Consider the following 22,045-nt stretch of genomic DNA (forward strand, 5'->3'; position numbering starts at 1 on the left):
AGACAGCGCCCGTAGTCGGGATCGAACCCAGATCTCCGGCGCTGTAAGGCAGGAGCTCTACTAGCTGCGCCACCGTGCCTCCCTCTAGGTCACAACTGACCTGCAATTGCTCAAAACGTTTGATAACTTAAAAAAATTTGATTAAATAAAATTGTTTCATCTGCCACTAAGGTTCAGTAAAATTAAAATTGGTTGCTGCTGGAATAAGAAGATAATTGATTGATTGATTGAAAGATACAGCATGGAGACAGGCCCTTCAGCCCACTGAGTCCCTGCTGCCCATCCATCACCCGTTCATTTTTAGATGTTTTTCCCTGTCGTGGTCATTGTCGTGGTCATTGTCGTGGTCATTGTCGTGGTCACTGTGGTCATTGTCGTGGTCATTGTGGTCATTGTTGTGGTCACTGTGGTCATTGTCGTGGTCATTGTCATGGTCATTGTGGTCATTGTTGTGGTCATTGTCGTGGTCATTGTGGTCATTGTCATGGTCATTGTTGTGGTCATTGTCGCGGTCATTGTCGTGGTCATTGTCACGGTCATTGTTGTGGTCATTGTCGTGGTCATTGTCGCAGTCATTGTTGCGGTCATTGTGGTCATTGTCGTGGTCATTGTCGTGGTCATTGTGGTCATTGTCGTGGTCATTGTCGTGGTCATTGTCGTGGTAATTGTCGTGGTCATTGTCGCGGTCATTGTCGTGGTCATTGTCGCGGTCATTGTGGTCATTGTCGCAGTCATTGTCGCGGTCATTGTCGTGGTCATTGTGGTCATTGTGGTGGTCATTGTGGTGGTCATTGTGGTCATTGTGGTCATTGTGGTCATTGTCGCGGTCATTGTGGCGGTCATTGTGGTGGTCATTGTGGTCATTGTCGCGGTCATTGTGGTCATTGTGGTGGTCATTGTGGTGGTCATTGTGGATTTTGTGGTGGTCATTGTGGTCATTGTGGTGGTCATTGTCATGGTCATTGTTGTGGTCATTGTGGTGGTCATTGTCATGGTCATTGTCGCGGTCATTGTGGTCATTGTCATGGTGATTGTTGCGGTCATTGTGGTCATTGTCATGGTCATTGTCGCGGTCATTGTGGTGGTCATTGTGGTGGTCATTGTGGTCATTGTCGCGGTCGTTGTGGTCATTGTCGCGGTCATTGTGGTCATTGTCGCGGTCATTGTGGTAATTGTCCCGGTCATTGTCGCGGTCATTGTCGTGGTCATTGTGGTCATTGTCATGGTCATTGTTGCGGTCATTGTGGTCATTGTAGTGGTCATTGTCATGGTCATTGTCGTGGTCATTATCGTGGCCATTGTCGTGGTCGTTGTGATAAAGGGAATAACGTGAATAACGTTTAGTGCAAGATAAAGCCAGTAAAGTCCGAGGGTCTTCAATGAGGTAGATAGTAGTTCAGGACTGTTCTCCAGTTGTTCAGTTGCCTGATAACAGCTGGAAAGAAACTGTAGATGGACACAAAATGCTGGAGTGATTCAGCGGGTCAGGCAGCATCTCTGGAGAGAAGGAACGGGTGATGTTTTGGGTGGAGACCCTTCCTCAAACCTGAATCTGGAGGTAGTGTGCGTTTTCACACGTCTATGCCTTTTGCCAGATGGGAGAGGGGAGAGGAGGGAGTGATAACAAGTGGGATGAAACTGTCCCTGAGACAGAGTGACTCATGTCCTGATACCCGAGCTCCTCGTTGTCTAGTCACGTAGCAGGCATGATTGTTTATTATCTGGCAGCCCGGGGCAACCAGTGCTGACATCACGGGAGTAGCTGATGAGGACTCCAGACCCGGGCTGCCTCTCCTCATGTAGACCGACCTTCTCCAAACCCTTTTTACTCACTACTTTGTGTTTTTGCAAACTTAAGGAGTTTCCTGCAGTCTTTTTAAACTCACCTTAAGTTTGCAAAAACATAGACATAGTGTCACGGTGGCGCCTCACAGCGCCAGAGACCCAGTGCTTGTCTGTATGGAGTTTGCACGCTCTCCCCGTGACCGGCGTGGGTTTTCTCCGGGTGCTCCGGTCTCCACACACACTCCAAAGACTTCTCGGCTAATTGGCTTTGGTGAAAAAGTGCTGAGTGACGGAGGGGGATTGAGCGGCTGAAATGTGCAGGAAGGATCTACAGATGTTGCTTTAGTTGGCTTGGTATCAATGTCAAATTGTCCCTAGCGTGTGTAGGTTAGTGTTAGTGAGCGGGGATCGCTGGCTGGTGTGGACACGGTGGGCCGAAGGGCCTGTTTCTGTGCTGTGTGTCTAAACTAAACGAAACGAAACGAAATGTCAAAATGCAAGATGCAGCACAGAATGCCACAGGAGATCCTCCTTCCCTGTGGCTATCGAACTGTACAACTCCTCCCGCCTGTCGTGGGGTACACTGAGATTGACTCCCCCCTCCCCAATCTTTGTACGTCCCCCAATCCTTTCCACTCATCACTTCAATTTCATGTTTCATGTATTCTGTGTTTTTATGACTGTTGGCAGATCAATTTCCCTCCTGGGATAAATAAAGTTCTATCGTATCGTATCATATTGTAAACCAAGCATGACTACAGAATCCCGATGTGTAGGGAGTGAGGGGGTATGGGGAGAAGGCAGGAACGGGGTACTGATTGATAGTGATCAGCCATGATCGCATTGAATGGCGGTGCTGGCTCGAAGGGCTGAATGGCCTACTCCTGCACCTATTGTCTATTGTCTATTGAACTGCAGATGCTGGTTTAAACCAAAGATAGACACAAAGTGCTGGAGTAACTCAGCGGGACAGGCAGCATCCCTGGAGAGAAGGAATTGGGTGACGTTTCGGGTTGAGACCCTTCTTCGTCTGAAGAGTTGCTGCCTGTCCCACTGAGTTATTCCAGCACCTTGTGTCCATCTACAGAATCACCATTTTGTTATTTGTATAAAGATAAATTTCTCCTACCAAATCGAGCTTTGATATTGATTGTAATTACTTTCAATGGGATAAATATAGTTCTATCGTATCGTATTGTATCACTTCGTAAAGCCAAGGTGCTCTCTGACTCAACAAAGGTGGGATGGAGATGGTTGGAGGACCTTGTATCCTAGTGCTTGGGTTTCACTCGCGACACGAGAGTAATTCCGTTGCCACTGCATGCAGGTTTCCACAAGAGCTTTGGTTGGTGTCTGCGACTTCCTCAGGCGCTCCATCTATACATAGCGGGTTCCAATGTTGACAATGTCACAGAGTCATCGAGTGATACAGTGTGGAAACAGGCCCTTTGGGCCAACTTGCCCACGCCGGCCAACATGCCCCACCTACACTAGTCCCACCTGCCCACACCGACCAACATGCCCCATCTACACTAGTCCCACCTGCCCACACCGACCAACATGTCCCACCTACACTAGTCCCACCTGCCCACACCGACCAGCATGCCCCACCTACACTGGTCCCACCTGCCCACACCGGCCAACATGTCCCAGCTACACTAGTCCCACCCACCCACACCGACCAACATGCCCCACCTACACTAGTCCCACCTGCCCACACCGACCAACATGCCCCATCTACACTAGTCCCACCTGCCCACACCGGCCAACATGCCCCATCTACCCTATTCCCACCTGCCCGCGCTTGGAAACATAGACAATAGGTGCAGGAGGAGGCCATTTGGCCGTTCGGGCCAGCACTGCCATTCATTGCGATCAGAGGAAAAAAAACTGCAGATGCTGGTTTAAATCGAAGGTAGGCATAAAATGCTGGAGTAACTCAGCGGGTCACCCATTCCTTCTTTCCAGAGATGCTGCCTGACCCGCTGAGTTACTCCAGCATTTTGTGTCTACCTTCATTGTGATCATGGCTGATCGTCCACAATCAGTAACCCATGCCTGCCTTCTCCCCCTGTCCCTTGATCCCACTAGCCCCTAGAGCTCTATCTAACTCTCTTTTAAATTCATCCAGTGAATTGGCCTCCCCTCTATTCTTAGACTATGGTCCATATCCCTCCAAACCTGCCCTATCCATGTACCTGTCTAACTGTATCCCCAACGTTGGGATAGTCCCAGCTTCAACTACCTCCTCTGGCAGTTTGTTCCATACACCCACCACCCTTTGTGTAAAAAGGTTACCCCTCGGATTCCTATTAAACCTTTTCCCCTTCACCTTGAACCTATGTCCTCTGGTCCTCGATTCCCCTACTCTGGGCAAGAGACTCTGTGCATCTCATGGTTTTGTACACCCTCTCATGATTTTGCAAATGTCGATGCTCGTTTTCCTGTCCCAACATTTCAGGAAGATCAGAGATAGAAATAGAGATGGTGGAAGCCAAGTGACTCATCTAATAATCCGATCCCCGGTGAAAATTGCAACCCGAGCATTGCAGTATCCGATGCCTTTTTAAACACTTCCAGAGACGTTGTCTCCACTTTCCCACCTGAAAGATTCATTCCCGGGGCTCATCATTTTATGGAGGAAGTCTTCTATTACCTCAATCCTGCATTTCTCGGGTTTTTTAAACCAGTTTACGAAGAGAAGCCCTCATCTTGACATGATTTCACATAATGGCTCTGTGTATATCTTTGTTTCCTTCCATGCCTATTTAGCAACGTAATTATATCTCTGCAAGGGGTCTCCTCTCCTTCACCACACTTGGAGCTGAAGAATCCAAAGTCTAGCTGCTCATCTGGGTGGAAACCAGCCCTGCCTGGAGGGTGGGGAGGCCCTGGGACTGGGGCAAGATCACAACATCCAAGGTGTAACATGATATCCATTACTTTCAGCTTAGTTTAGTTTAGAGATACTGCAAGGAAACAAACCCTCGAGCCCACGCCGAACATCGATCACCCATTTACATGTCTGATCCCGACAGGCCTGACCCGCTGAGTTCACTCCAGCATGTTATGTCTGGCCTTTCACACTAGTGCTACGTTATCCTGCTTTCTCTTCCACTCCCAGCACACTAGGGACAATTTGACCAAAGCCTACAAACCTACAATTAACCTACAAACCTGTAAGTCTTTGCAATAGAAAACAGATGCAGGAGGAGGCCATTTGGCCCTTCGAGCCAGCATGTGGGCGGAAACTGGAGCGCCCAGAGGAAACCCACACAATCACAGGGAGAAGGTGCGTGGGGTTTCTCCGGGTGCTCCGGTTTCCTCCCACGCTCCAAAGACGTACAGGTTTGTAGGTTAATTGGCTTCGGTAAAAATGTCCCTAGTGTGTAGGATAGTGTTAGTACTCATGGTAATTACTGGTTAGCATGGACTCGATGGGCCAAAGGGCCTGTTTCCATGCTCAACTAAAATGAATAAATTCTCCACAAAAATGCTAAGCTCATAAAACGCTAAGCTTTTGAAAGAAGAATAACGAGTATATATATATATTACATTCTGCATTTTGTAACTTCAGAATATTCCAAGGCACTTACTCGCTAATCAATTATTTTGAAATTTAGCCACAGTTAAAGTACCACAAAAGTGTAGCACGGTGGCGCAGCGGTAGAGTTGCTGCCTTACAGCGCTTACAGCGCCAGAGACTCGGGTTCGATCCTGACTACGGGCGCTGTCTGTACGGGACTTGTACATTCTCCCCGTGACCGCGTGGGTTTTCTCCGAGATCTTCGGTTTCATCCCACACTCCACAGAAGTAAAGGTGTGTGGGATAGTTGGCTTGGTATGAACGTAAAATTGTCCCCAGTGTGTGTAGGATAGTGTTAGTGTGTGGGGATCGCTGGTCGGTGTGGACACGGGGCTGTTTTCGATGCTGTATCTCAAAACTAAAACTAATAAATTCTCCACAAAAATGCTGAGCCCATAAAACACTCTGCTCTTGGAATGAGAATAACAAGTATTTATATCATATTCTGTCTTTTGCAACATCACAGGATTCCAAGGCACTTACTCGCTAATTAAGTATTTTTGAAATGTAGCCACAGTCAAAGTCCCATAAAATGGCAATACAATAAAGATCGGTTATGGATTGGTTTTAAACCGGGGCGAGAGAATAAATGCTGCCAAGGATATGGGGGAAATTCCATCGCTCTTAAACGAGTAGAAAACTGAACATAGTCAGAGGCAGAATCAATTAGAGGAGGAATCCCATGAATGTGACCTGGTGCTGAAGGTATTTGCTTTCAGTCTTATCGTTCATTCTGTTGTCAGACCAAATGTACAATGTTAATTCCCCCCCCCCCCCAAAAAAAAGACCAATTAAAAGAATATTTGCCACCACTGAATAAATAGTTGAGATTTACAACTGGAGTAATCGTTGATCGTAATGAAAAGCGTGAGTGGAATGTTAGAGTAAGTGGCAGACTTGCACGCATTCTCTACCACCCCTCCCCCTGTCGACAGTGAGCAGAGGTTGAACATTTACCACAGGGAGTTTGACAGCACTCTGAGCCTGACCCACCACACACACAAAGTCCAGCGTTCCCTTAGTGTTTGACTGAGCACCCCATCTGTTTCCAATCCAGCGAATTGTGAAAGAAAGCACAATCATCGCTGAGTGATTTTGATCGTACGGGAAAATTAAAATGAATAAAATTACATCGCACAAACTTTGACAAGAAACATCTGATCAGTGATTGGTTAAATCTAAGGTAACGCAAGACAATGTGCTGCAATATAACGCAGGAATGGACCTCCGTTTATATCGTATAGAACGGCTAAACTCCTGCTCACTTATCAGAAGTCCAAAACAGACTGTGAGTACACACATCACTGCCTTTATATGTGTGATGGTCAGTCCTCTAACTCAATCTTACACCAAAAGGCTTAGGAGCAGAAGGAGGCCATTTGGCCCATCAAGTCTTCTCCGCCATTCAATAATAGCTGATGTCTCTTTCCCTTTCAATGCCATTCTCCTGCCTTCTCCCCAGAACCCTTACCAATAAAGTATCTGTCGATTTAATGTATTCTCCAACTAATTATCATTGGAAATAAAAGCATGGAAACAAGGCATGCAGAATAAGTGGCACGTGTGGATAAAATATATCTGTACATTTGTGCTCTTTAGTGTGGCGCGGTGATGCAGCAGGTAGAGCTGCTGCGGTGTAGTACTAGAGATTCAGCTTCGATCCTGACCACTGGTGCTGTCTGTACGGAGTTTGTACGTTCCCCCAGTTACCTGCGTGGGTTTTCTCCGGGTGCTCCGGTTTCCTCCCACACTCCAAAGACGTGCAGGTTTGTAGGTTAACTGGCTTTGGTAAAATTGTAAATTGTCCCCAGTGTGTGCAGGATAGTGTTAGTGTGCGGGGATCGCTGGTAGGCACGGGCTCGGTGGGCCGAAGGGCCTGTTTCCGTGCTGTATCTCTGAACTAAACTAAACATGGATGTCCTCACCAAGCTGAGCAGTGATTTTGTACGACATCTTCCACCAGAGGAAGGTGTAACCCAACACGATCCAGGGGCAACTCCAACATTGGAGAAGATAGTTCAATAACACTCAAACATTTAGTTTTAGTTTAGAGATACAGCGCGGAAACAGGCCTACCGGGTCCGCACTAACCAGCGATCCCCGCACACTAACACATTTATGCCAAGCCAATTAACCTTCAAACCTGACGCTTCGGGTCGAGACCCTTCTTCAGACCAGACCAGTCTGAAGAAGGGTCTCGACCCGAAACGTCACCCATTCCTTCTTTCCAGAGATGCTGCCTGTCCCGCTGAGTTACTCCAGCACTTTGTGTCGATCTTCGGTTTAAACCAGCGTCTGCAGTTCCTTCCTACACATGATTGTTGGTTATCCTGGATTATGAAGAACATCTGTAGCTTCACCAACATCCAAAGACTGTTGGAAAAGCTGCAGAAAAGCCAGGATTTGCTTTGCGTTCAATATTGACAGTAGCTTCTTGCATTTCATTTAAATAATGCAATTTATTGCACGATATTTGGAGATTAGCTTCGAGGCAACTGGAAGCACATTTCAGCTGGTCTCGGCTGGCCTCTGTTAGAGATTTGTCCATGTACCTGGCCAGAGCTGTAGAGAGCATTTATCAGGATGTATCACAGCCTGGTTTGGGAACAGCTCCATCCAACACCGCAAGAAATCGCAGCGAATTGTGGACGCAGCCCAGACCATCACACAAACCAACCTCCCTTCCATTGACTCCATCTACACCTCACGCTGCCTCGGCAAGGCCAGCAGCATCATCAAGGACCAGTCTCACCCCGGCCACTCCCTCTTCTCCCCTCTCCCATCGGGCAAAAGGTACAGAAGTGTGAAAATGCACACCTCTAAATTCGGGGGCAGTTTCTTCCCGGCTGTTGTCAGGCAACTGAACCGTCCTACCACAACCAGAGAGCAGTGCTGAACTACTATCTACCTCATTGGTGACCCTCTGACTATCCTTTATGGACTTTGCTGGCTTTATCTTGCACTGACCGTTATTCACACTATTCCCTTTGTCATGTATCTGTACACTGTGGACGGCTCAATTATAATCATGTAGTGTCTTTCCGCTGACTGGTCAACACGCAACAAAAAGCTTTTCACTGTACCTCGGTACAATAAACTAAACTAAACTAATGAAAATGTTATACATTTGCATGAATAATTGCTAAGTGATAACTTAGAGTTACATGAAACCTTATTGGAAGGGATCTCGTTAAAATCTAAACGTCATGCAATCCATATTTGGACTGACTGATTTTCTTGCCCAGCGCACAGAAGCACTTAGATTTCCTGTCCAAAACTCCGCCTCAGTTCAGCATTGGGCTCCGACCTTTAACAACCACCTGCTCACACAATACATGCTGCCAAAAACACGAAACTCTGCAAGATTCCTGCTGCAGCAATTATCAACAGCAGCCCTACAGAACCCCAGCCTCCGGCAGAACAAAAGATGCTGGTTTATATCGAAGGTAGACACTAAATGCTGGAATAACTCAGCGGGTCAGGCAGCATCTCTGGAGGGAAGGAATGGGTGACGTTTCAGGTCGAGTCTGACCTGCTGAGTTACTCCAGCATTTTGTGTCTACCTTCCAGTGATATAACTTACACCAGATGCATTTTGGATTCAACGGCATTGAAACCAGGTTCAGTAGCTCTGATGCCAATGATGTGACTTATAACTACTCGACAATCTATATTGCGATATTGGCCCTGACTATTGGTGTTGATCAACCTGAACTGTGCATTTTGCACATATGTAGATTAGGCATTAGTGGTAGATTATTATCTCAATGGTGTCAGATTAAGTAAAGGGGAAATGCAACGAGACCTGGGTGTCCTTGTACACCAGTCACTGAAAGTAAGCGTGCAGGTACAGCAGGCAGTGAAGAAAGCTAATGGCATGTTGGCCTTCATAACGAGCAGATTTGAGTATAGGAGGAAAGAGGTCCTTCTGCAGTTGTACAGGGCCCTGGTGAGACCACACCTGGAGTATTGTGTGCAGGTTTGGTCTCCAAATTTGTGGAAGGACATCCTTGCTATTGAGGCAGTGCAGCGTAGGTTCACGAGGTTAATCCCTGGGATGGTGGGATTGTCATATGAGGAAAGATTGGAAAGACTGGGCTTGTATTCACCGGAGTTTAGAAGGATGAGAGGGGATCTTATACAGACGTATAAAATTACAAAAGGACTGGACAAGCTAGATGCAGGAAAAATGTTCCCAATGTTGGGGGAGTCCAGAACCAGGGGCCACAGTCTAAGAATAAAGGGGAGGCCATTTAAAACTGAGGTGAGAAGAATTTTTTTCACCCAGAGAGTTGTGAATTTGTGGAATTCTCTGCCACAGAAGGCAGTGGAGGCCAATTCACTGGATGAATTTAAAAGAGAGTTAGATAGAGCTCTAAGGGCTAGTGGAATCAAGGGGTATGGGGAGAAGGCAGGCACAGGTTATTGATTGTGGATGATTAGCAATAACCACAGTGAATGGCGCTGCTGGCTCCAAGGGCCTCCTGCACCTATTTTCTATGTTTCTATGTAACTGCAGATGCTGGTTTAAACTGTAGACACAAAATGCTGGAGTAACTCAGTGGGACAGGCAGCATCCCTGGAGAAAAGGAAGATCCCTGGAGAAAAGGAATGGGTGACGTTTCGGGTCGAGACCCTTCTTCAGACTGAAGAAGGGCCTCGACCCAAAACGTCACCCATTCCTTTTCTCCAAAGATGCTGCCTGTCCCGCTGAGTTACTCCAGCATTTTGTATCTAACTCCAGTGGTTGTTTAGTTTAGTTTGGAGACACAGTGTGGAAACAGGCACATCAAGTCCACACCGACTAGCGATCTTCGCACACTAACACTATCCTACACCCACTAGGGACAATTTACATTTATACCACCTGTACGTCTTTGGAGTGTTTGGAGTGGTACGTTATTGTTTCGTTTAGTTTATTGTCACGTGTACTTTTTCAGTCAAAGAGTTGTGAATCTGTGGAATTCTCTGCCTCAGAAGGCAGTGGAGGCCAATTCTCTGAATGCATTCAAGAGAGAGCTGGATAGAGCTCTTAAGGATAGCGGAGTCAGGGGGTATGGGGAGAAGGCAGGAACGGGGTACTGATTGAGAATGATCAGCCATGATCACATTGAATGGCGGTGCTGGCTCGAAGGGCCGAATGGCCTCCTCCTGCACCTATTGTCTATTGTGTATCGAGGTACAGTGAAAAGTCTTTTTGTTGCTTGCTAACCAGTCAGTGGAAAGACTACAATCAACCAGCAAGTACATTGTGGGCCGAAGGGCCTGTTCCTGTGCTGTACTGTTCAAAGTACTATGTTGGTGTCAGAATTCCATGTGTAACTTGGTTACAGGCCACTCATTTATTTTCAAAATAATTCATTTATAACAGTTATTTACATCTCCACACTTTATAGAAACAGCATGGAAAAGGTGCCTTTGGCCCTAATGACCATAACGACCGGTATCACCCCCATCACCCATGATCACCAGCACACCAGCACACACCAGCACACCCACACACCCGCACACCAGCACACCCACACACCAGCACACCAGCACACACACACACCAGCACACCAGCACACCCACACACCCGCACACCAGCACACCCACACACCAGCACACACCAGCACACCCACACACCCGCACACCAGCACACCCACACACCCGCACACCAGCACACCCACACACCAGCACACACCAGCACACCCACACACCAGCACACCAGTGATCACCAGCACACCCACACACCAGCACACCCACACACCAGCACACCCACACACCAGCACACACCAGCACACACAACCACACCCACACACCCGCACACCAGCACACCCACACACCAGCACACACCAGCACACACCAGCACACCCACACACCCACACACCAGCACACCAGCGATCACCAGCACACCCACACACCAGCACACCCACACACCAGCACACTAGCACACCAGCACACTAGCACACCAGCACACCCACACACCCACACACCCACACACCAGCGATCACCAGCACACCAGCACACCCACACACCAGCACACCAGCACACCAGCACACCCACACACCCACACACCCACACACCAGCATACCAGCACCCCCACACACCAGCACACCCACACACCAGCACACCAGCACACCCACACACCAGCACACCAGCACACCCACACACCAGCACACCCACACACCAGCACACCAGCACACCCACACACCAGCACACCCACACACCAGCACACCAGCACACCCACACACCAGCACACCAGCACACCAGCACACCCACACACCAGCACACCAGCACACCCACACACCAGCACACCAGCACACCCACACACCAGCACACCAGCACACCCACACACCAGCACACCAGCACACCCACACACCAGCACACCCACACACCAGCACACCCACACACCAGCACACCAGCACACCCACACACCAGCACACCCACACACCAGCACACCAGCACACCTACACACCAGCACACCCACACACCAGTGATCACCAGCACACCCACACACCAGCACACCCACACACCAGCGATCACCAGCACACCCACACACCAGCACACCCACACACCAGCACACCCACACACCAGCACACCCACACACCAGCACACCCACACACCAGCGATCACCAGCACACCCACACACCAGCACACCCACACACCAGCACACCAGCACACCCACACACCAGCACACCAGCACACCAGCACACCCACACACCAGCACACCAGCACACCCACACACCAGCACACCAGCACACCAGCACACCAGCACACCAGCACACCAGCACACCAGCACACCCACACACCAGCACACCAGCACACCCACACACCAGCGATCACCAGCACACCCACACACCAGCACACCCACACACCAGCACACCAGCGATCACCAGCACACCCACACACCAGCACACCCACACACCAGCACACCAGCACACCCACACACCAGCACACCCACACACCAGCACACCCACACACCCACACACCAGCACACCCACACACCAGCACACCCACACACCCACACACCCACACACCCACACACCCGCACACCAGCACACCCACACACCAGCACACCCACACACCAGCACACCCACACACCCACACACCCACACACCCACACACCCACACACCCACACACCAGCACACCCACACACCAGCACACCCACACACCAGCACACCAGCACACCCACACACCAGCACACCCACACACCCACACACCCACACACCCACACACCCACACACCCACACACCAGCACACCCACACACCAGCACACCCACACACCAGCACACCCACACACCAGCACACCCACACACCAGCACACCCACACACCCACACACCAGCACACCCACACACCAGCACACCCACACACCAGCACACCCACACACCCACACACCCACACACCCACACACCAGCACACCCACACACCCACACACCCACACACCAGCACACCCACACACCAGCACACCCGCACACCAGCACACCCACACACCCACACACCCACACACCAGCACACCCACACACCCACACACCCACACACCAGCACACCCACACACCAGCACACCCACACACCCACACACCCACACACCCACACACCCACACACCCACACACCAGCACACCCACACACCAGCACACCCACACACCAGCACACCCACACGCCCACACACCCACACCCACACACCCACACACCAGCACACCAGCACACCCACACACCCACACACCCACACACCAGCACACCCGCACACCCACACACCAGCACACCCACACACCCACACACCCACACACCCACACACCAGCACACCCACACACCAGTACACACCCACACACCAGCACACCCACACACCCACACACCCACACACCCACACACCAGCACACCCACACACCCACACACCAGCACACCCGCACACCCACACACCCACACACCCACACACCCACACACCAGCGATCACCAGCACACCAGCACACCCACACACCAGCACACCAGCACACCAGCGATCACCAGCACTCCAGCGATCACCAGCACACCCACACACCCACACACCCACACACCCACACACCAGCACTCCAGCACACCCACACACCCACACACCCACACACCCACACACCAGCGATCACCAGCACACCAGCACACCCACACACCAGCACACCAGCACACCAGCGATCACCAGCACACCAGCGATCACCAGCACACCCACACACCCACACACCCACACACCAGCACTCCAGCACACCCACACACCAGCACACCCGCACACCCACACACCCACACACCCACACACCCGCACACCCGCACACCAGCACACCCACACACCAGCACACCAGCACACCAGCACACCAGCACACCCGCACACCCACACACCCACACACCCACACACCCACACAGCCACACAGCCACACAGCCACACACCAGCACTCCCACACACCAGCACACCCACACACCAGCACACCAGCACACCCACACACCAGCACACCCACACACCCACACACCCACACACCAGCACACCCGCACACCAGCACACCAGCACACCAGCACACCAGCACACCAGCACACCAGCACACCAGCACACCCACACACCCACACACCCACACACCAGCACACCAGCGATCACCAGCACACCCACACACCCACACACCCACACACCAGCACACCAGCACACCAGCACACCAGCACACTCGCGCCATCCTACACACTGGGGACAATTTATAATTTACAGAAGCCAATTAACTTACAAATTGGCAACATTGTCCTTAGAGGGAAGGATGGTGTTAATGTACGGGGTGATCGCTGGTGATCACTGGTGTACTGGTGATCGCTGGTGTACAGGGTGATCGCTGGTGTACAGGGTGATCGCTGATGTACGGGTGATCGCTGGTGATCGCTGGTGTACAGTGTGATCACTGGTGTACAGTGTGATCACTGGTGTACAGGGTGATCACTGGTGTACAGGGTGATCGCTGGTGATCGCTGGTGATCGCTGGTGATCGCTGGTGTACAGGGTGATCGCTGGTGATCGCTGGTGTACGGGTGGGGTCGCTAGTCAACACGAACTCGGTGGGCCGAAGGGCCTGTTTCCACACTGCGCCTCTACAACTAAACCTGTCCTGTATATTCTGGGATCACTGGTCTGGTATTGATTTTGCCAAGGTCTGCATCTGCGTAAAAGCATGGGACTGGTTTAGTTTTAGTTAAGAGATACTGCGCGGAAACAGGCCCTTCGGCCCACCGAGCCCATGCCGACCAGCGATCCCCGCACACTAACACTATCCTACACACACCAGGGACAATTTACATTTACCAAAGCCAATTAAGCTACAAACCTGTATGTCTTTAGAATGTGTGGGGGGAAACTGGAGCACCCGGAGAAAACCCACGCAGGTCACGGGGAGAACGTACAAACTCCGTACAGACAGCGCCCGTGGTCAGGATGGAACCCGGGTCTCTGGTGCTGTGAGGCAGCAACTCTATCGCTGCGCCACCGTGCCGCCCTACTGGAATGTTAATTCATCTCGAATTAGACTGGTGTTAAATCCCTGGGGGTGTCAATGAAATTAAATGTGGACAGAAAGAGAAGCCTTAGCTGTAAAACTAATTCTGTGGATAGCAGATAATAATACCACAGTAACTGTACATTGCTCAGAACACTTTCAGTAACAATATAGAAGCAATCAAATTTTATATTTCCTTCATCTCGCTCAGTGCCAGGAAACAGTGAATAAAAGACACTCTGCTTTCCTGGTGCTTTAAAGGTACACAGCTCACATTCTCTACACCTCTATCACCATAATTGTGGGCGGCACGGTGGTGCAGCAGGTAGAGCTGCTGCCTCACAGCGCCAGGGACCCGGGTTCCATCCTGACTACGGGTGCTGTCTGTACGGAGTTTGTACGTTCTCCCCGTGACCTACGTGGGTTTTCCCCGGGCGCTCCGGTTTCCTCCCACACTCCAAAGACGCGCAGGTTTATAGGTTAATTGGCTCGGTATAAATTTAAATTGACCCTAGTGTGTGTAGGATGGTGTTAGTGTGCAGGGATCGCTGGTCAGCGTGGACTCGATGGGCCGAAGGGCCTGTTTCCGTGCTGTATCTCTAAACTAAATCTAATAAATTCCCCATAAAAATGCTAAGCCCATAAAACACTATGCTTTTGAAATGAGAATAACAAGTATTCATATTATATGATGAGAGGAGATCTTATCGAAACGTATAAGATTATTAAGGGGTTGGACACGTTAGAGGCAGGAAACATGTTCCCAATGTTGGGGGAGTCCAGAACAAGGGGCCACAGTTTAAGAATAAGGGGTCGGCCATTTAGAACGGAGATGAGGAAAAACTTTTTCAGTCAGAGAGTTGTGAATCTGTGGAATTCTCTGCCTCAGAAGGCAGTGGAGGCCAATTCTCTGAATGCATTCAAGAGAGAGCTGGATAGAGCTCTTAAGGATAGCGGAGTCAGGGGGTATGGGGAGAAGGCAGGAACGGGGTACTGATTGAGAATGATCAGCCATGATCACATTGAATGGCGGTGCTGGCTCGAAGGGCTGAATGGCCTCCTCCTGCACCTATTGTCTATTGTCTATTGTCTTTATTTTGATTGGCTTCGTTAAAATTGTAAACTGTCCCTGGTGTGTGTAGGATAGTGCAAGTGTGCGGGGATCGCTGGGCGGCACGGACTCGGTGGGCCGAAGGGCCTGTTTCCGCGCTGTATCTCCAAAGTCTAAAGTCTAAAGTTTAATTAGCAGACACCCAACCTGTGTAGGTCCATCTCCAATTAGAACATTACTCACGTAGAAATGGTGGACACATCAACTTGTGCTGAGATTTGGAAACATTAAACCCGCTCCCAAAAACCACTTCCGACAAAGAGGCTCGAATCAGATACTGGGTGCGTAAAAAGGGGAAGGTTGTGATACAGACTATCCACAGCGCCATGAACTTAGAGGGCATTAAACATCCTTAAACGGTGTGGGTTAAAATCAGGAGACATTGCAGCCTGTAAACTCCCACACGGAGGGAAATAGAAGGTCATGGATGAGGGCCAAGTTGTTTCTACAACTTCCCTGCATCAGATCCACACAACACCGTCTTTCATCGATGAATTCTGAGAAAACAGTCACTTCAACAAAATTTCATTTCTTCTGGCAGCTTTTTTGAGTTGATTACTCAGTGTTAAATTGCCATCACAAACATTTTCTGGCTTCACATTTCACGTCAGAAAACTTTTCCCTCACTTAACGCTCATGTGAAACATTCATAAATGCTTGTGATTTACTTTAATCCGACTAAAAATTGAGAATCAACAGCCAGGAAGGAAAGCTTTGATTTTCCTCTCGTTTAAAGTCAGGGGAAGACACAGCTCAATATTTTACTGTTTGGTTTAGTTTAGAGATACAGCGTGGAAGCAGGCCCTTCGGCCCACCGAGTCCGTGCCGACCAGCGATCCCCGCACATTAACACTATCCTACACGCACTAGGGACAATTTTTCATTTATACCGAGCCAATTAACCCACAAAACCTGCACGTCTTTGGAGTGTGGGGGGAAACCGGAGCACCCGGAGAAAACCCACGCAGGAACGGACAGGCGATGTTTCGGGTCGGAAGATTCAGACTTGTGGAGACTGGGGGGAGAAAGGAGGGAACGAAGGTGGAGAGCCAGGTAAGTGATAGGTGGATACAGGTGAGGTTGATTCGCAGATGGGTGGAGTGAGTGACAAAGGCTAGAAGTGCAAAGAAGCCAAAAAGGGTTTCAGTGAGAATAGGAATGAAATGTAAGGTCAGAGGGTTGGGGGAAGTGGGGGTGGGGGGGGGGGTTAGGTAATTTGGGGATGGGAAATGAGCATATAGATATATATACATGAGGGGAAAGGAGCAGGTGACTGGGAGTGAGAATGCATTTGGAGAATTTAGAGGCGGCACGGTGGCACAGCGGTAGAGTTGCTGCCTCACAGCGTCAGAGACCCGGGTTCCATCCTGACTACAGGTGCTGTCTGTGCAGAGTGTGCATGTTCAAGATTCAAGATTCAATTTATTGTCACATGTACCAATTAAGGTGCAGTGAAATTTGAGTTACCACACAGCCATACTAAGTAAAAAGCAACAAAACACACAGCCTCATACAATAACATTTAACACAAACATCCCCCACAGCGGATTCCACATTCCTCACTGTGATGGAAGGTAATAAAGTTCAACCGTCTTCCTCTTCTCTCTGTGACTGCGTGGGTTTTCTCCGGGAGCTCCGGTTTCCCCCCACTGTCCGTTTGTGGGTGTATTGCCTTTGGTTGAATTGTTAAATTGTTCCCAGTGTGTAGGATGTTCCCATCGTTTGGCCCACATCCCTCTAATCCTATCCTATCCCTGTACCTGTCCAACTGTTCCTTAAACGTAGTGATAGTCCCTGCCTCAACTACCTCCTCCGGCAGCTCGTTCCATACACCCACTGCCCTCTGTGTGAGAAAGTTGAACCCACAGGTTCCTATTAAATCTTTTCCCCCTCTCCTTGATCCTACACCCTCTGGTTCTCGAGTCCTCTACTCTGGGCGAGGGACTCTGTACTCCATGTCTTCCTGACTGCTGGACTATTGCTTGTTGGTCAGAAAATCTGTAAGGTGCTGCTGGAATTTAAATCGATCAAAGAGAGATTTATGGGAATGTTGCCGGGACTCGAAGGTCTGAGCTGCAGGGAGGGGTTGAGCAGGATAGGACTATTCCTTGGAGCGCAGAAGGATGAGGGGTGGTCTTGTAGAGGTGCATAAAATCATGAGGGGAATAAATAAGGTGATGCACAGAGTATTTTACCCACGGTTGGAAAATCATGAACCAGAGGCCGTTAGTTTAAGGCAAGGGGGAGAAACCATTAATAGGGATCTGAGGGGCAACCTTTTCCACACAGAGGGTGGTGGGTATTTGGAACAAGCTGTCAGGGGAGGTAGTTGAGGCAGGGACTATAACAACATTTAAAAGGTACTTGGGCAGGTACATGGATAGGACAGGTCTAGAAGGATATGGGGCAAAACGCAGGCAGGTGGGACTAGTGTAGATGGGACATGTTGGCCAATGTGGGCAAGTTGGGCCAAAGGACCTCTTTACAGGCTGCATGACTCTATGGAAACAAAAATCAACTCAGTTCTGAATTACAGTTGACTTAGCAGCAGAGTTTTAGATTTCAACCGCCAATTGTATGGAAATGTGTTTTGTGCATCTTAGTCCTAGACTGGCCTTGGTCTGACTATCACACGATTCCCATCTACAATGGACATTCCCACCAGAGGAGGGAAGTTCTCTTTCATCAATCTGATTCAAACCTTTCATTGAATTTCTTGTTTATTATATATTATCCATGTGTATTGTGCTCTCTGCCCCCCTTCCATCATGGTCGGCATGGACAAGTTTCCATGGAATAAAGTATGACTCTACAATAGTTTCTCCTCTGATCTACATTTGAATAAATGAACCAAATTATTCTCCCTGCAAAGCCAGAAGATGGACCTTTGTCAAAACTTGTAACATCCAAAGAGAAGGAAAAAAAACTGCAGATGCTGGTTTAAATCAAAGGCATCTCGGAAGAGAAGGAATGGGTGACGTTTCAGTCTGAAGAAGGGTCTCGACCCGAAACGTCACCCATTCCTTCTCCCGAGATGCTGCCTGTCCCGCTGAGTTACCCCAGCATTTTGTGTCTAACGTCCATAGAGTCTTGGTTCCGACAAGATTTCCACTCTGCAAATGAACAAACGTTTATTCTGATCCCAGGAAATTGGGAATACGGAGGGGAAGAGTGGGTAATGAATTCTGCTTTCCATTTCTCCATGCAACACACGTACATTTATTTCCCACATCGCCGTTACTCAAAGACTTGTTATGTACCAACAAAGTTGTAGCGAGAAATGCACTTCGAAGAACTTGTTCCAAAAATACATCGGCTGCACTGATAACACATGTTTCCCCTTTGTCAAGAAACATATTTTACGTTTCAGGCTGGATTTCCCAAAGGTATCAAATTATTAATAGAAGATTGAGAAATTTGTTTAATCCAGCTACACATTGTCCAAGAACAGATCCAGATGGCTCCAACTTTAGTTTAAAAGCTGTCATCTGCTATCAATCATACCTCACAGAACAGTAATAGGTTTGTTTAGGTGATGTTTCAATCTGAAGAAGGGTCTCGACCCTAAAAGTCACCCAATCCTTATCTCCGGAGATGCTGCCTGACCCGCTGAGTTACTCCAGCTTTATGTGTCTATCTTTGGTTTAAACCAGCACCTGCAGTTCCTTCCTACACAATAGGTTAGATCAGTTTAGTATATTTCAGTTTAGAGATACAGCACGGAAACAGGCCCTTCAGCCCATCGAGTCGCGACCGGCGATCTCCTCACACACACGAGGGATAATTTACAATCTTTATCTACGCCAATTAATCTACGAACCTGGATGTCTTTGGAGTGTGGGAGGAAACCGGAGCTCCTGGGGAAAACTCACATGGTCACGGGGAGAGCGTACAAACTCCGTACAGACAACACCCGTAGTCGGGATGGAACCTGGGTCGCTGGCGCTGTGAGGCAGCAACTCTATCGCTGCGCCACCGTGCCGCACGTTATGTAACATGCAATAAATTGTCACTTTCTCAGTTTGAGTTTTAGTTTGAGTTGAATTTAGTTTATTGTCACGTGTACCGAGGTACAGTGAAAAGCTTTTGTTGCGTGCTATCCAGTCAGTGGAAAGACAATACATGATTACAATCGAGCCGTCCACAGTGTATAGATACAGAATAATGGGAATAACATGAATAACGTTGAGTGCAAGTTAAAGTCCAGTAAAGTCCAATGTGATTTTAGAGTGTAGGAAGGAAGTGCAGACGCTGGTTCACAAAATGTTGGACACAAAATGCTGGAGTAACTCAGCGGGACAGACAGCATCTCTGGAGAGAAGGAGTGGGTGACGTTTCGGGTCGAGACACTTCTTCAGAACAAGTCTTTGAGTCTGAAGAAGGGTCTTGACCCATAACGTCACCCATTCCTTCTCTCCAGAGATGCTGCCCGAGTTACTCCAGCATTTTGTGTCTATCTTCGGTGTGTTTTTACTATAAATGGTTCAGATTAGGTTCTGGTCAGATGTTGAAGTTGGTTTAGTTGTTGCAGTAAACAAAGGTGCCAGTGTTCACCATTGTTAGACGGTGAACACGATGGCAATTGGTGGGGTAGCATAGGTAGTGTGGAATAAGGCCAGCTGCCTTCAGTGGTTCCCTGCAGGTCTGACTGCTGACAGCTTGGGGCTTTCCCCAGCTTGACCTCCAGATAGCAGCGACCTGATGAAAGCTGCAGGATTGATGAAGGATCCTCCCTGTAAACATACCTGGAGCAAGTTTTATAATGAAATACTCAGCTATGATTACTGTTTCAGAAACTCATATGTACATGGTGTGCAATTTCCTCTGAAGTTCAATATAATCTGTTGTATTTTCTTAGTTTAGTTTAGTTTAGCAGAAACAGGCCCTTCGAGTCCGCACATCCCAGCGATCCCCACACACTAATACTAACTTCAGGTAGCCCTTGCTTTCCCGCTCTCCTCCTGCACCTATTGTCTATTGTCTATTGTCTATTGTCTATTGTCTATTGTCTATTGTCTATTGTCTATTGTCTATTGTCTCTCTCGATCACCTTCCCCTTCCCAGTTCTTGACCATTTTATCTTTGTCCCACCCACTCCCCTGACATCAGTCGGAAGAAGGGTCTCGACCCGAAACATCACCCATTCCTTCTCTCCAGAGATGCTGCCTGTCCCGCTGAGTTACTCCAGCACTCTGTGAAACGTCACCCATTCCTTCTCTCCAGAGATGCTGCCTGTCCCGCTGAGTTACTTTGAGTTACTTCAGTACGCTGTGAAACGTCACCCATTCCTTCTCTCCAGAGATGCTGCCCGTCCCACTGAGTGACTCCAACAGTTTGTGTCTATCTTCCTCGTGTCACGATGGTTCTCGACAACCTCTGCATGGTCTTACCTCACTAATGCAGCCAATGACTCCAAACACCGTGGCGATTTGGCCTAAGAGAGTTGGACAACTCTCAGCAATTTGTTTCAGATCTTCAATGGAATTGTCCAGGGCACTTTGATCGGACGTTACAAGATCCACCAGCATGTTGAGAATAACGTTGCTGTGTCTGGGCTCCTTCAGTTGGATAATCAACGAAGAAATGGATTCATTTAATACCTAGAGTGGGGAGGGAGAGAGGTTTCATTCCTGTTTGCCAACATCATCATAAAAAAACTCACTCCATATTCATGGCTAGGTTATTTTGGAAACAATTGTAATTGTGATGGGTGTGTGTTTCATTTACATTGATAAATTATTGAATGTCACGACTATGACGCTCTAAAACTCTACGACCCTACACATGGTCGGCTGCTCTGGAAGGTTAGATCACCTGGGATCCAAGGAGAGATAGCTGAATGGACAGCACATTGGCTCCATGGAAGGAAGCAGAGGGTGATGGTGGAAGGTTGCTTCTCGGACTGGAGGCCTGTGACTAGTGGTGTGCCTCAGGGTTCAGTGCTGGGCCCGTTACTGTTTGTCATCTACATCAATGATTTGGATGAGAACATACAGGGCAAGATTAGCAAGTTTGCTGATGATACAAAGTGGGTGGTTTTGCAGATAGAGAAGATGGTTGTGAACGATTGCAGCAGGATCTGGATCGATTGGC

The 22,045-nt window shown here is 49.0% G+C and overlaps 1 protein-coding gene across 8 annotated transcripts in view; it reads right to left on the bottom strand.

The window, feature by feature from the left end:
• Positions 1-22,045, bottom strand: part of veph1 (ventricular zone expressed PH domain-containing 1) — a 161,096-nt gene that overhangs the window by 83,449 nt on the left and 55,602 nt on the right. For 7 of the 8 annotated variants that reach the window (XR_013547988.1, XM_078410113.1, XM_078410112.1 and 4 more), the window contains one exon: positions 21,343-21,552. The exons of the other annotated variant lie outside the window; for it this stretch is intronic. Coding sequence is in view for 6 of the 7 variants with exons in the window: in XM_078410113.1 (XP_078266239.1) it covers positions 21,343-21,552 (210 nt within the window). In the remaining variant the exon portion in view is untranslated. The remainder of the gene's footprint in view (positions 1-21,342; positions 21,553-22,045) is intronic. 8 annotated transcript variants of the gene reach the window in all.

The sequence above is a fragment of the Rhinoraja longicauda genome, chromosome 13, assembly GCF_053455715.1.
Source record: "Rhinoraja longicauda isolate Sanriku21f chromosome 13, sRhiLon1.1, whole genome shotgun sequence".
Classification (NCBI taxonomy): Eukaryota; Metazoa; Chordata; class Chondrichthyes; order Rajiformes; family Arhynchobatidae; genus Rhinoraja; species Rhinoraja longicauda.